A 16,145-nucleotide genomic window follows, 5' to 3' on the forward strand; every position below is an offset into this window, starting at 1 on the left:
GTCCAATAACATGCCACACGTGGCAATAGAATTCCACTAGTAGGCCATCCAATCCAGAACATTTACCAAGTAACATGGACTGAATAGCCACCCAACATTAACTTAATGAATAATGGGTTTCACAAGATTGTCAACATGTGAGGATCGAGGGTTGGCAAGAACTGTGCAATGTCTCGCCAAATTCCCTTGTTCACAGGCGAAGCAGAATATAGTCAGCTAGAATAGTTAGTGCATTAACATTGCACGTGTTGAGTATGTCAGTAAGGTCCGAGGACACCTGATCTGCTTTCCTCAACAAACTGGAGATGTGCTTGTTTTAAACATCTCCCGTGCCTTACACAGTGGAATCCTAGTAACATTTCTGGGACCTAGTGACTCCATCAGATTGGAAATGCTCGCTGCTCAGAATAATTTGGCATATTCCAAGTCTATGTCCTTTTTAAGCCTGCCAACGTTTGCAAGTATCCACTGGTCCATTGGTATGCCCCTAAATAAGGCTGCTGAGATGTCTTGCTTGCTTTGCAAGGCAAAATGGTGAGTTTGCGAATGCCTCAAGTCTGCTTGCCTCAGCAAGGAGGCACAGGCTTCCTTAAAACCCACCCATCAGGTCTCATTGCAACGGAGGCTCCTGACAAAGGTTACCAATTCATCCACCACCTCATTCTCAGCGAGAAGAGGGACATTGAGTCTCAATACACTCCTGGACCCCGAAAAAAAAAAAGGGTAAAATATTGAATTGGGGTAAAAAAGTCTCGATGGTCAGACACGTGAAACAAAATATCACCTACCCGATAGACTGCACCTCTGACTAGACACTGCTTCAGGCCAGCTGTGACATAGAATCAGTCCAGGTGATAAAAGACGTCCTGACCAGTTCAAGTGGTGACAAAGGCAGCACCGTAAAGTGTACACCAGACATCGTGGAAGTCGAAGTCTGACAACACCGAATGCAGATTGCCAGAAAGGGATTCTCCTTCAATCTTTGAGGTGGGGATCCTGAACACAAGTGAAGCCCCAATCAATGACAATATCGGCCTGTGTTATCAAGAAACTGTTCAAGGAGGAAAAGAAAGCCCACAATTCCTTCCCTTGAATAGGCACATAGACATTAATAAGTTGTATCTTATGTCCGTGAGTGGTGACATCAACGTATATAGCCATCCTTTCTTAAGAAACTGGAGTTGAAGAGGATTCCCACTTACACATTCTCAGGATGTTCAGTGTGATGCAGGATAAACTCATCAACGCCTCTCGACGGAGCAAATTACTTATGCTGTTGCTTAGGTGTAAGAGCTGTCAGTGAAGAATCATGCACCCTTTCTAAACAAAAATGAGATGTAGACTCATTGGAGTGGTCACCCGATTGGGATAACCACTCTAAAACTTTGCTTTCTCCCAGCATTGAGAGAAAAAAATTGAACCTTCTCTTGACCTAAAAAGAGAAAAAATACTCTTCAGAGGCCCAGCCTCATTGTTAACTAACAGGGAAGCCTGAGCCCCTTACAGACGTCAAGTTCCTCTCAGGCCAGTGAAGAGGCTTGAGCTTCTTCAGAGGCCCCAACCCCATCCGTGGTAGCAAGGAATCCTCTGAACACCCTCACCCAAAGAGAGAGCCCGAGCCTACCCTGGACCTGCCTGCAAGGAGGTCTGACCCCACACAGAGAGGGGAACCTCCTCTCTAACTAACAAGGTCTGAACCCCCTCAGCGACTTGAACCTTCTCTCAGGCTAACAAAGAGAACTGAGCCTCTTTAGAGTTAACCTCATTGTCAACTAACAGATCCATCTGAACTCCCACTGTAGTAGTGGAACACAGTGCAACAGCATATGTCTGAGATGAAGCGGTGGACAGTAACTTTCCAGCCTCAGGATAAGTAATGTTTTGAATCATTTTCAAAAATGAATTCTGCACGGGGTCGACTGGGCATGTCTTTGTTGTTGAAAGAGGATTCCAGTGACTGAGAACGTGAACAAATGATCGTTTTTGCATAGTGGTGTGGAAGAAGAAGATATATTCGAGGAAATGCCCATACCTAGAACCAAAGAAAGTGGATCTTGAGGTTAAGTAATGTGGATAAGTAATGTTTTGTATCATTTTCAAACACTGCACCTCTTTATCTTCCAAGCATTTAGGGCAAGAACGAAAGTAGGACGGGTGAGAGCTATTGCAATTGATGCAATGAGAGTCCATTTCACACTCATAGGCATCGTGGTCCTTGCCACTGAAACGAGCACACGTCAAGGAACCACATGATGTCTTTGAGTAACTGAACTGCCGACACTCGAAACATCTGAGCGGGTTTGGAATGTATGGCCATGCCTAGCAATTAAGATAACCTCCTTGATGGAGGCAGTTGGATGCAGTGATGTAAATGTCAGAATGAGGACATTGGTCAGCATCATAATTCCCTCTTTGCGAGTGAAGATACGCCTCACTGCAGAAACTTCTTGGGTGGAAAACCAGCGAGAATCTAACTTGGTGATGTTCTTTAAGTCCCTCTCAACAATAACTCCTTGTGAGGAATTTAAAGTAGCATGCCCAATCAACTTTAAATGCAAGAAAAGTTAACTGTGTTGAGATGTGGATGTTTCCACTATTATGTCACCAGAGTGATGCTTCTTTACTGACTTTGGAGAGCCAGAAAGTCCCTCTAGTCCCTTCTGAATGAAAAAGTGAGATATCTGTTTGTCTGAAAATGAATGTAGTATAAGGAAAAGAGGTACAGGTGTTACAGATGTTGAAGATTGCTGCTTAGAATTTTCAAGACGTGGTCGTTTACCTATGGACTGTTTTTCACTATTTTATTTAAGTTTTTATTATGACAATCCATGATAAAAAATAATATTTTGGTGCCCACTGACCCCACCCACCATGAAGCCCGACGAGGGAATGCACTACAATGCCGAACAAGGACACTGCAGCAACGCCATGGTTTTGTAAGCACTGGTTAAAGCACCAGCATCAGATACAATGTCCACAACACTTATTGAGAACATCCAACACTAGTATTTGGTTGACCTTAGCCCACGTAGACCCACCGATTGATCCTAGTGGTGCCACGCCAAGGCCGCCCGTCTACAGGAATTCAACACCAAAGTGGTGTGTTAGGATTGGACCCCTCAACCACCAGAATCCTCTTTTCCCCTTCTCGGGTCATCACGCACGGCAAGTACGTGGGTGGATGTTTAGATCCCAGAGGAGGTAAACTAAGGAATAGAACCTTCTCTGGGAGGTCCCCTCGCAACGTACAGGAATCCACAACGAGGGGCCGGTGCCAAGGGCTGCTCCAGTATGACTGGTCATGTTGTGATGTCTTGATTTTCTTACTCTTTCCTGTGACCTTGGCTGCGTACAATTTTACACGTCGCGGGCAGAGTAACAACGTGTGATAGTCATCACAGGAGGATCATTTTACTAAGCATGTGTCGCGTGTGTGTCCATATACTTGGCACTTATTGCACTGTGGAGTGTCACGATTTGCAGACAGGTAGCCACAACGACAACACATGCGTCGCATACCAGGGTAGTTCACCATAACATAAAAACCTTTCATCTGAAGGAAGTTTGGAACAGGTGTCTTCGTATTAAAACACACCCTTCTGTTACCCGTGCATATATTAGGGCGTGTCTGGTAGCAAACGTTAATTACCACCCCATATTTCTGCAGCTTTTACGCTATTGCGTCATAAGGCAGTTCGAAAGACGATGGTCGAATGGTCAGCCATTTAATATTCTGGCTGGCCGGCTCAATTGTCCTTTAAAGGTAAAGTTACCTTTATTCAGAAGCTTTTGGGCGACTGTGGAAGACAACAGCGTCGCCACATATCGCTCCTTGCAAAATTGTTGTAGATATTCGAGGACGTTCCCACTCAGATGATCACAAATAGCGTCTATTATCGCTAATGGGATCGAGTCTTCAGGGACCACGAACCTGATCGACTGTGGTCGGACGGAATACGATCGGATAGCCGTAGCCATACCGATCACCCCTTAAGTTTACTGGTTTAATAAAATATAACGGAAATATAACGACCCTCAGATTAGGAGTCCCACGCCTTGACCCACTTGGCCATGCCGGGCCACAACACAAAAATAATCTGTTAATTACAAAGAAGAATCCAATAAACACTTACTAATTACACTTATTCAAAAAGAAACAAAAAAATCGAGCCAATTAAACTAACTAGTATAACTCCTAATTATCACCCATTAAGTCTGCTGTAACTACCAATTTTCAGACAAAACAAGCCTTTGTATGCGATAAGGTTTCAATCTGCATAAAGTAGTGTTTGTTTGTGAATTTCGCACAAAGCTACTCGAGGGCTATCTGTGCTAGCCGTCCCTAATTTAGCAGTGTAAGACTAGAGGGAAGGCAGCTAGTCATCACCACCCACCGCCAACTCTTGGGCTTCTCTTTTGCAAACGAATAGTGAGATTGACCGTCACTTTATAACGCCCCCACGACTGAAAGGGCGAGCATGTTTGGCGCGACGGGGATGCGAACCCGCGACCTTCAGATTACGAGTCGCACGCCTTAACACGCTTGGCCATGCCGAGCTCATAAGGTAGTGACACATTGTTTAAATGGCCTTATTAACCAACTGGAAATAGTTATCAGAAACTTTCAGCAAAATTTCTTCATTTTTTACTTGTCTATATTAATTTAAAACATTCTTATACTTATTACAGAATATTTTAATAAATTTATTTCGAATTTCTTTAAATCCATTAAATATTAATTTTTGTATCAACATTTCAACGTTAATAATAACATATTGTAACTTATTACAACTTTTACAAAATTTGAATAATTATCGAGTTATAATACTTATAACTTACAATATTAAGAGAGGGTGAACAGAATATTGGAAAAGCAAAATATTTTATTTCGTTAAAAGTGTTTAGATTAATACCATTATCAATTATTTTAATTTCTAAATCTAAATAATGCGCCTCTACATTAGATACTGAAGTACTTTTATTTTTATTTCTACTGGATAAATAGTGTTAATAACATTATTTATTTCAAGATTATTTGGCTCTAACTTAAAGCAAAAGTATTTGGATTTGTGTAGTTTTCAATAAAGCTATTTTTACAAAAGCAAGAGCCCGGCATGTCGAGGTGGGTAAGGCGTTAATCGGTAAACACGTAACGAAACTTAGTCATTTGTGTGCAAGCATTAGCGTTGTCAACATTTCCCACTAACATCTCCTGCGTTACATTGGGTAAAAACTTGGCAAGGCTAAACAGTTGACAGAGTTTGAACGTGGCAAAACTGTCGAGCTGCAAAAGCAAAGTCTCTGTCAATATGCCATCGTTGGTGAGATTGGGTTTAGTAAAACTGCTGATGTAAATTTCTTAAAAGTCCCTGAGAGATACGGAACGAGAATTTCCAGTGGTCGGTCCAAGAAAATTTCGCCGGCGTTGAGGAGGATTCGACAGGTTATCCGGCAAGACACCAGCCGATCGTCGAACCAGATTAAGGCCCTTACGGACGCAGAATGCAGCTCAAGAACAATAAGACGGCATCTACGAGAGAAAGGCTTTAAAAACCGTAAACGTCTTCAAAGGCCACTTCTCCTTCCACACCACGAAACAGCTCAGTTAAACTTTGCTGAGAAGCACTAAACATGGGACGTAGAAAAGTGGATGAAGGTTTTGTTCTCTGATGAGAAAAAAATTAACTTGGATAGTTCAGATGGCTTCCAACGTTACTGGCACGATAAGTAATTCCCACCAGAGACATTTTCTACACGACACAATGGAGGAGGTTCCATCATGCTCTGGAGTGCTTTCTCCTTCCATGGAACAATGGAAGCTTTAGGTTATGCAGGGGCGGGAAACAGCAGTTGACTACATTGGCATGTTGGAGAGAGCATCTTTATTGACTGAAGGTCTTCGCTTGTGTGGAAATGACTGGATCTTTCAGCAAGACAATGTTGCAATCCACAACGCCTGCAAGACAAAGGACATTTTCATGGTGAATAACGTAATTCTTTTGGACCATCTTGCGTGTTCACCCAAACTGAGCCCCACTGAAAATGTTTGGGGTGGATGGCAAGGGAAGTCTATAGAAATGGACGTCAATTCCAAACAGTGCATGATCATCGTGAAGCCATCTTCACCACTTGGAATAACATTCCAGCCAGCCTTCTGCAAACGCTTATATCGACCATTCCAAAGCGAATGTTTGCAGTTATTCGCAATGACGGCCGTGCAACTCACTACTGAGATCTCTTGTTGGGCATTTCCTACCCTGTTTAGAACTTATATTTTGGTATGGTTTTAAACTTTTGACCAACTAGTATTTAGGCTAATTTCATAATGTTCACGTTTTCCATGTTATATGCTAAAACAGTTTTTTTTTTCCCCCTTTTCTTATTTTCATCTTTCGAAGCTCTACTCAAATAAGTGGTTGTGTCTAACAACGCAAAATGCATATTTTTTCTTTATGTTCATTAAGATTTTGGCCAGCAGTGTATATACATACATACATATTTATACAGATATAATATAGATATAATATAGATGGTAAACATATCAAGCACGTACTTAAATATCTTTTCAACCCAAGGGGATGACACTACATATCGATGGATAACACATGCGACAGTTTCTAAAGGTAAAGTATATAGTTTATAAAGATATAACAAGATAACACTAACAAAAATATTACAAAATATGAATTTTAAAAGTAAGAACGGCTCCTGATACAGAAAGCGATGAAACAAGAATTAAGACCACAAATACATATTTATAAAATTTAACCCTAACCTTAGCAGTTTTATATACTGTAAATCAAAGGATTTTATGAATTTGTGATTGTTTCTAATTGCTACAAAAGTTATAGTTATCAGTGATATGGCTACACTGAAAATGTGTAGACGTGTTCATTCTATGGACATATAAAAACTGAGCAAATAAATTGGAAACAATAATATAATTTTATAGGAAAGCAGGAATCGTTAGTTATTCGTAGAATTGCAATGAGAAGTATTCAAAACAAATGATGCAATATAAATTACACAAGGAATGTGGTATCAGTCATATATACTTTTAAATGATTTTCAATCCCTATTTTGGCTGTCATTGTTTTGGATACTTCTTATACCAGTTCTACGACTAACTAATCATTCATACTTTCCATTAACATTTTTTCTCCCTATTTACCTCGTATGAATGATCTTGGTAAATAAATGTGCATATCTGGTTCAAAAATAAATGCCTTCCTCAGCTAAAATCCATCGAAATGATGAAAACCGAAGCTTCGAAATGACGAAATTTGCTAATCATTCCTAACAAATTTTTATAGATCTTTAAGTTTTAGAAAAGTAATCCAATAATACTGTATTTCAAGAGCACACACATTTTTTAGTATTTTAGATATTTTATTAATTTGTTGATTTTTTTTAATATTCCTTATACTAGGTTTTTGTTATATATTGTTTGAGATATTTTGTTATAAAAATATTACATAGGTATATGGAGTTTAGCAATGCAATCAGTTGTTGCCAACAATGCAGAAGTTCGGTCTTTGAGTACGTAATTACTTGAATGGAGAGTAAGAACAGGGGGATTGTCGTTAAGCGCAGTGCTATAAAATGGGCTGTTCTTTCTCTGTCCACTACCGGTTTCAACACCAGATTTTTAGTATTAACCACTCAAGATTACCATTAAGCCCATGGAGACAAAATAAGATGGTAAATATGCTAATACATGTGAAACAAGTTAACATCAGTCGAGAAGTAACTTCATGATAAAAGAAAAGAGGGTTTTACTTATTTCTCACAATCTTTACCTTATGTAAAATAAAAAAAAAAGTACATTTTGGCTTTATTGAATAACAAACTTTAATGGATAACTTTGGATGATCAAAATTAGCAATAAAAAAAAATTTTTTTTTTAAATATAAAAACACCGTTTTACATTCACATTTTATAAACTTTTGAAGTTAAACATTTATATAAATGTTAACTCAAATTATATGATTTTTTCCTCAAATAAACCTGATATTACTCAGAAAGTTTTTTATGAAATAAGGTTCAGTTTTATTATTATTAATATTATTTTACAATTAGATAATGCGTGAAATCAAGCCACGTGAGGCTACTCTTCCGGAAGCTCCCGATTTGTGCATCTGTAAGTAGAATTGTCACCGCTTCTTTGGTTCATCACTGCTATTGCAATGGCTCTGATTGCTCCATATGTCTAAGATTCCAGTCATTCAATGATGGGTTCACCTGTCAGCATTTCTGTTATACTGCCTTTGATGATGCTGTACTGTGACTTTGTAATCTTCTGATATTATAATCCAATGTATCTTCCACATTTTTCAAGCACATCGGTGATTACAATGATCCTTGGGACATGCGAATGGGCTTCCTACCGTACAAGTACTAGGAATAGTAGGTGTCGAAAAGCACAGACTGCAAATAATTATTTTTTGTGGTGAAGTATAGACATTCTGGTGCTGTCAACGTAGAAGTGCAAATCCATTAACATGCTTCACACCTGCACCTGTGAAGAAGTGCACTGATTCAACGTACACTGGCATTGGTATCCAAGATTAATGTATAATCTTGTCAAGAATAAGCTAGCATCAAACCCTAACTAAGGCTTGCTTAAATAATTATAATACCTGTTAACAGTTTGAAGTCACCAAAAAGTATAAAGTAGTCTTTGCCAGAGCAGATAACGTATAGGTATTATGCATAAGCTAACCACAAAATGTCAATGAACTTAATCATAAATTCTCTACTTTAAAACACAAGTTTCTGTATTCATCGAGTTTTATCATGAAAGGTATTAGTTTACACATAATAAAACAAATATAAGGCCTTGTTTTACATATTTTGACAAAGTTTTTGAATTTTCTTTTTATTTATATAGTGAATAATGCGAACTAGATTGTTTTAAACAGGGCTACACAAGTTTAGGTTGCATGAAAGTTTTTTTTCTCCAGTCAAATCTGTATAATTCTGATACAAAATGAAATACTTCTGACTTTTCAGTTCTGATTTTAATTGAAATAAAAAGAGATCAAAAATGAAAAGGTTACTTCTACCTCAATAGGCAAAAGATTTTTATGAACACTCGTTTTAAACCTAAAAATAACAAGCTTTTTTGTGTTCTTGTACAAAGATATGAGACATTCAATGAGAGCCAGAAGAGAAAAACTGTGGAACTGTCACAGAAATGCATATATTAACTCAAAACTTAAAAACAAATTTTATATACATATATATAGGATTTAAAATTGCATCTAATGATGAACATGTTAGACAATATATCATTAGCCAAATTAAATGTCATCCTTTGAGCATCCATTACATCATGGCCTAAACAAACACAATCATGAGAGACAGAAAAAACACAAAAACATGTCATTATATAAATACACACACACACACACATCACACTTTGGTGTATAAAACCTTTTAAATTAAAAAAAATGACAGCTAATGCAATTGCTTAATTTTTCTTCATAAATCACCTAGATGCTGGATCATCCCACTACACATCATCTAACAGGTAAAACCAGACTTCACCTGGTTTACATACAAAAAAAAAGTCTCACTCAGTTAAGAAAAAGTTAGAGGTGAAATTGAGTCAATAGATGACTCCCTTCACTTTTAATCAGACCTTTTCACAAAAACTTTGTGCTGGACTTGTTTTAAATTTCGTTTTACTAAAATTGTATGCAAATTCAAAAATAATATATATATAAAACAGATTGAGCAAACGTAAAAAAGTAAAATAACATCTTACCAAAATGTTTACTTTTGACTTTACAGTGAAACACCAAACACAAAAAACTGTTCTATTTGTTATGTATAAAAAAACAAAACAAAAAATCTAACCTACCCTTTTAATTCTAGAAAAGTGTAAATACTGTTTTTATAATACAATCTGCAGACAAGTGAAACACATTTAAATCAGCTGACACTACCAAGACAACAGCAACAGCTAATTTACTCTATCTTAAAACTATACTTTCAATATTTTCAAGTGGACTTGAGAAATACAGAAACTTAGTATGAATGCTCTTCATTTTCTAGATACGCACAATAACTTTTAAAATGCTGAAACAATAACAATTATCAGATTTCATAGAAGCAGATTAAATACAGAAAAATCATAATAATTATTCTTCATAAAAACACAGGGCAATGTATGCAATAATAGAGACTAAAGTCTTCACACCTCTTTAAAGGCTTTACATTTTTACTGTCTTGATGGCTGGCACAGAATCAGTTTCACAAAATTTGACAAACAAAAGTTCAGTGCTTACAGAAACAAAGGAGTGTCATCAAGAATTAAATCCTATTGTTGCCTACCACTAAGTTAAGTGCAAGGTTATTAAAGTCGCAACTAATTATTGTAACAAAAGAGTTCAGGTATTGAAACACAAACATGACATGCAAAATCAGAGTAAGAGTGGGTTTAAAAATATGATGGTTGTAGGTGACTTTTCCATAATCTGTATTTAATATACACACCTTAGATCAAATCATTTGCTCAAAAAAAATTTACAACTTCACAATACACAACCCTATCTCTACGCAGTTAAACTTAATATTATCTAGACAACTGAAGTTCATAACACATTTTGATTACCTTAAATTACATATATTTTTCCATTTGATCAATCCAATTTAAAAGGAAATGTACATTTTTTTCTTAATATTGAATGAACAAAATATTTCATTTGGTACAATATTTTACAAAAATATTGTTTGGAAAAAATATCAACTTGAAAGGCAATTGATCTCAAAGTTCTGATTCTCATTAAAGATTCAAAATCTTCCTATGTGCCATATTGAACATTAATGGTGAAAAAAAACCATTTGAATTTCTATAAATTCAAGTCTACAATATTCATCATATCTTCATTAATAGATTATTTTGTAGACACAGTACATAAATACTGTATTCTGAGTATTTTTGAAAAGTTAGTAACCTTACAATCCATGACTGTTTCAGTGTTTGACCCATCATAGAAAACACAGAAACATTCTTTTTTGCTATATTCCAATTTTTATAGTGAAAAATAGATAAATTTGAGTATAAGTGTGTGTGTGTGTGTGTGAAGAGCTAAGGAGTAAAACCCTGTATATCCAATTTACCATTTGCAAAAAATACTTTATCCTGTAATTTTCAGACAAAATGCTATAAAAAACCACTGTATATTATATTAAAACATAAAAAATTCAGCTTTATTATTAATTCAAATATCATAAAATAAATATTATTCCTGAACAAAATTATTTGTTATCAAATAAGACATTTTATTCAAAATGCTGTATATTCAGTAATATGTTGTTACTGGCATCTGTTTCCTCATAACTGGCATTTACTGCATTTTGCTTCTTAGCTCTTTGAACATATTTATATGTTTTATGGTTTTTAACATTTAGTTACAAAGATTTTGTACAGTTCAACATGTATAGCACTCCACATACAAACTGACAGAGAAATCAGTTCAGATAAATACTATTTGTTATAATAATGGTGTCAAGAAATAAAATAGTGTTTCACGTAAATATATGGTTGTGACTAAGGGTTTGTGATTATATATACAGATAGATATTGTGTGTATAAGCTCAGGATGTTCAGGTACTTGAGTTACTCATTAAAAATTTGCTTGAGGTGCTTTTTTTAGTAACTGAATGAAAAATATGAAAAAAATTTTTTTTTGTCCAGGGTCATACAATATAAATTCCATACCACTCTAACAGATAACAGAGATCTGTATAAAATTAGTATTGTAATGTTTAGTTCCAAAATGTTAACTACATATTGTTAAGCTACATAATACTGAAAAACCTTGATAATTTTCATTACTGGGTAATCTATACTCTTCTTTTTCATTGATAAGTTTATGATCATTTTATTTAATTTTTGATGCAATTTTTTTATCTTCCACCCAATAATTTCCTCTTCCCTCACTTTCTAGTTCATTTTACTACTGTTTAGCTTTTAATTTTCACACTGGTAACAATCATCTCTGATCTCTAATTTAACAATTGGTTCAACCAGTTCACTTGGTAATTCTGTATCTATTCCAGATGTAAATGAAGTTTCTGCAGTTTCAGAATCCTCTACAGTAACCCTGACATCATTGAAATTAGAATTGGCATATGCATTGTAAAGGGCCTTATTACCATGTCGTTTAGCTATATGTTTTCTCAAATACAAAACCCTCACAAAGGTTTCACTACATATAATACATTGAAAAGGTCTTCCGCCTGTGTGTGTCCGCATATGAAATACAAGTTTTCCATAAAAACAAAATCCTTTTCCACAAACTTTACACACAAACTGTTTTTTTAATGTATGAGACTTTATGTGTTTTACTAATAAAGGAATATTTTCAAAAATATCTTCACACATATTACACTTATATGGTCCTTCTTCACAACTGTGAACTGGCATGTGATTAATCAGCAGAATCTTTTGAGAAAACTTGCTGTTACATAAACTGCACTGAAACATAGCATCATTTCTATGAACCATTCTGACATGCTTCCGTAAGCTGGAGTCATCACAGAAAGTTTTACTGCAAACATCACATTTGTAAGGTTTATCACCAGCATGCATTCTTCTATGTGATGAGAGGTATGTCTTTGACATGAATGTTTTACTACAGGTATCACATTTGAAGGGTTTTTCTCCTGAATGTGTTTTTATATGTTTTTTCAAAGATGCTTTGTCCTTGAACTTTCTTTCACAAATATTACATTCAAACTTTTTTTCATCTGTATGAACAAGCATATGACACAAGAGGTTAGCACTCCTTGTAAACCTGTGGCCACAAAAATCACAACCAAAAGGTTTCTCACCGGTATGAATTCGAGTATGTGTGTTGAGGGAAGAATTAGTAGTGAAACCTTTACTACACACAGTACATACATATGGCTTTTCTCCAGTATGTGTTCTCTTATGAGTTGTAAGATGGCCAATTTGTGTAAACCTTTTCTCACATAACTCACACTTATAAGGCTTTTCACCACTATGAATTCTTTTATGAATATTCAAATCCTTGTTTTCACTGAATCCTTTTCCACAAATAGTGCATTTAAATGATTTGTCACCAATGTGGTATTTCCAATGTTGACCTAAGGCATAACGTGACAAAAATGGTTTACCACACACAACACAAATAAATTGAACAGTTTTATCATGAAGTTTTCTGTGCCTATTTAAATTTGATTTGTGGGTAAACTTTGTATTGCATACTTCACAACTGAAAGGTTTCTCACCTGTATGTATCCTCATGTGAGAGTCCAAATGCCTGTAATAAAACTCTTTACCACAAATTCCACACGGTAAAGTTGTTTTCTTTGAATGTGTTTTTGCATGTCTGTCTCTATCCACATTTCTTTTAAACTTACGGTCACAAAATTCACATTTAACTGTCCATTCTACTTCATTTGTACTTTTTTTATTCATACCTTTATAACTGGTTGACTATAGTTAAAAAATATTTGATAATTTTGTAATAATAAAATGATAAATGAATAAGTTTCCTGAGGCACATGCAGCTTGAATACCATGCACTTCTTGAGAATATATCTTTTCAACCTCTTTTCACTTGTCTTTAATTTGCTTTAAAATGTCAAAACAAAGTGAACCCAATCTTTTATTTCAACAAACCTGTAAAACATACATTATGTTTTCTTGTAATCCATTCCACCTTTTCACCAAAAAGAACATAGCAATAGATGTTAAAGTTGTCAACTGACCTTTTCTATAATCTTGCTATAACACTTTCATCAAAGGATCTCCTGGAAAAGAAATATAATTATACTAGTTACGAATAAAACACAAATGCTTTAAAATTTAAAATCATATATACTATTATCAAATACCTATCATAGGCCTAGTATACTGCCAAGATACGATAAAGACTAACCACTATGGCAATAACCATTTCTCGGAAACGTAAACTAGAAATTTATATGGAATGTATAATCATAATATTATATTATTAATAGAAACGTTAATACTACAAGCCAAAATTATCCAATTCTAAGGTGTATTTAATTTCAAATGACATTGACTAACAGTAATATTATTAAAATATGTACAATATTGAGTACAATATTTCGTTAAGAAATATTTAATAATAGTTATTAAAACACTTCTTCCCTCATACTAGTACTATCAAATCACGGCCCAAAATTCACTCAATATCTGCTTTTTTTCACTTTTTTGTTCTTTATTTGACTTCCCTTAAATATTGCACAAAGACTATCGTTATTACTAACATCAAATAAAATGTTGTAGTTTTTTGTTCGTTTAGCGTCGAAACGTTCATTGCGGCCCCTCTCGGCTTTTATCATTTAACAAACTAATAAAATATACATATTTAAGATTAATTATTTACCAGGTCATCCCTTATGTAATGTCCAATTTTAGGTTCAGAAAAAGAGAAAGGATTTCAAACGTTTTTAATATTATTTAATCAATAACGTATGTTCCATTATTATTAATTACTTTCTGCCAATGGTTCACAAGCTTCTGAATGCCACTTCTATAAAATTATTGGGGTTTGGAGGAAAAGAATGTAGAGTAGGCAGTTTTGACATCTTCATGTGTTCCAAGCTTTTTTCCATCAAGATAGTTCTGCAAGCTTCGGAATAGATGATAACCAGATGAGGCAAGGTCTGGAGAATAAGGAGGATGTGGAAGTTTTTCCTAATCTAGCTCTTCAATCTTTGTAGATGTGATCCTTCTTGTATGGCGCCGTGCATTATCCTGGTGTAACGTAACACCTTTACAGTTGATCAAAGCAGGCCTCTTTTATTTCAGTGAAACATTCAAGCGTCCTAACTGTTGACAATAAAGTCTGATGTAATTGTTACATTGAGTGGCAGCAATTCAAGGTGGATCACACCAACAATATTCCACCAAACGCTTAACAAGACTTTCCTACGGTGGAGGTCCATTTTGGGCTGTGCTTTACCCAGTTTACCTGCGCTTGGCCATTGTCTGCGGCGCTTAACATTTTTATACAATATCTATTTTTCATCTTCAGTTACTAACCTGTCCATAAAAAGGTGAGTTATGTTCACGAGAGTACAGAGAAGAGCAAATGTCCACTCTTACTCTAAGGATGGCTTCTATCAAATTATGGGGAACCCATTTTCAAAGTTTTGACACATTTCCAAGCCGTTGCAGGTAACGGTGAACTGTTGAATAGCTTGAAATAAGCTTCTGTGCTAGTTCTTCAACTGTTACAGCACAAGTTTCATCAAGAGCAACCAGCAGCAAGTCATCATCAAACTCAACAAGACAACCTTAACGTGGCGCATCACTTAAGCTGTAGTCACTTGATCTGAACTTCTGAAACCACCTTCAACATCTTCTTTCATTGAGATACTCCGCACCATAAACACCTTAATTGCTTCGGATAGTTTCTGCTGCACTATTTGATTTGATTTTATTTGATTAATGTTATGAAAAAGTGGTGTTAGTTAAGTTTCTTCTATTTGTCTGAACCTTTTTCTACACGTTCTAATACATATTTTAATCATTAAAACCATCTACAAAGACAGAAGTGATTACGCAGAAGTGATATCATACTGAAACGACAAAAATTTCCGCATACAGGAACCGAGTACCGAATTTTTTAAGTACGTATAATGCTTTTGGTTCAAAACATTTTCTCACGGCTATTTTCAATTCAGAGTTTAAATAGGCTGGAAATTTTAAACAATTGTAAAAATCATTCGTGAACGTTTCGAACTTACGCATATTCCATTTTCAGTATATCTATGATAACAATGAATGGAACAATTTTAAGTATAATCACTAATATAAAAATACAGTTCTACATTTTACACCTGTTTACTATTCATATTTTTTTAATCGATGATCACAACACTAGTGTAAATGTAGATAACATTTTTTCATTTCTGCCAGACATCGTTTATTCCTTAATATGAAAAGATGGCTAACTGTTATTTAAGGAAACCCGCGTGATAACATGTTATGACTTTAACTCACTTATATTACTACAGCGAACACAATTAAATTTTAGTAAGTCTTACAACAACTTTGTTACGCTTAATATGTAAAGACGAAAACTCTATTATATATAAATAACAATGCTTTAGAGCAGTTGCACTATGTGTAGATA

General features: G+C 35.3%; 1 protein-coding gene and 1 long non-coding RNA gene across 2 annotated transcripts; both read right to left on the reverse strand.

Annotated features, from left to right (window-relative positions):
* Positions 1-7,826: 7,826 nt before the first annotated feature.
* LOC143222801 (uncharacterized) lies at positions 7,827-13,782 on the reverse strand. Its single transcript, XR_013012490.1, has 2 exons — positions 13,658-13,782; positions 7,827-8,518 (listed from the first exon to the last, which is right to left on the reverse strand). It is a non-coding gene; the product is annotated as an uncharacterized LOC143222801 (long non-coding RNA).
* On the reverse strand, positions 10,858-13,658 carry LOC143222800 (uncharacterized). The gene has a single exon (XM_076449840.1). It carries the CDS (start codon positions 13,451-13,453, stop codon positions 11,981-11,983), a length of 1,473 nt encoding a protein of 490 aa, XP_076305955.1. The 5' UTR covers positions 13,454-13,658; the 3' UTR covers positions 10,858-11,980.
* Positions 13,783-16,145: the final 2,363 nt, after the last annotated feature.

Source organism: Tachypleus tridentatus, chromosome 8, assembly GCF_004210375.1.
Source record: "Tachypleus tridentatus isolate NWPU-2018 chromosome 8, ASM421037v1, whole genome shotgun sequence".
Classification (NCBI taxonomy): Eukaryota; Metazoa; Arthropoda; class Merostomata; order Xiphosura; family Limulidae; genus Tachypleus; species Tachypleus tridentatus.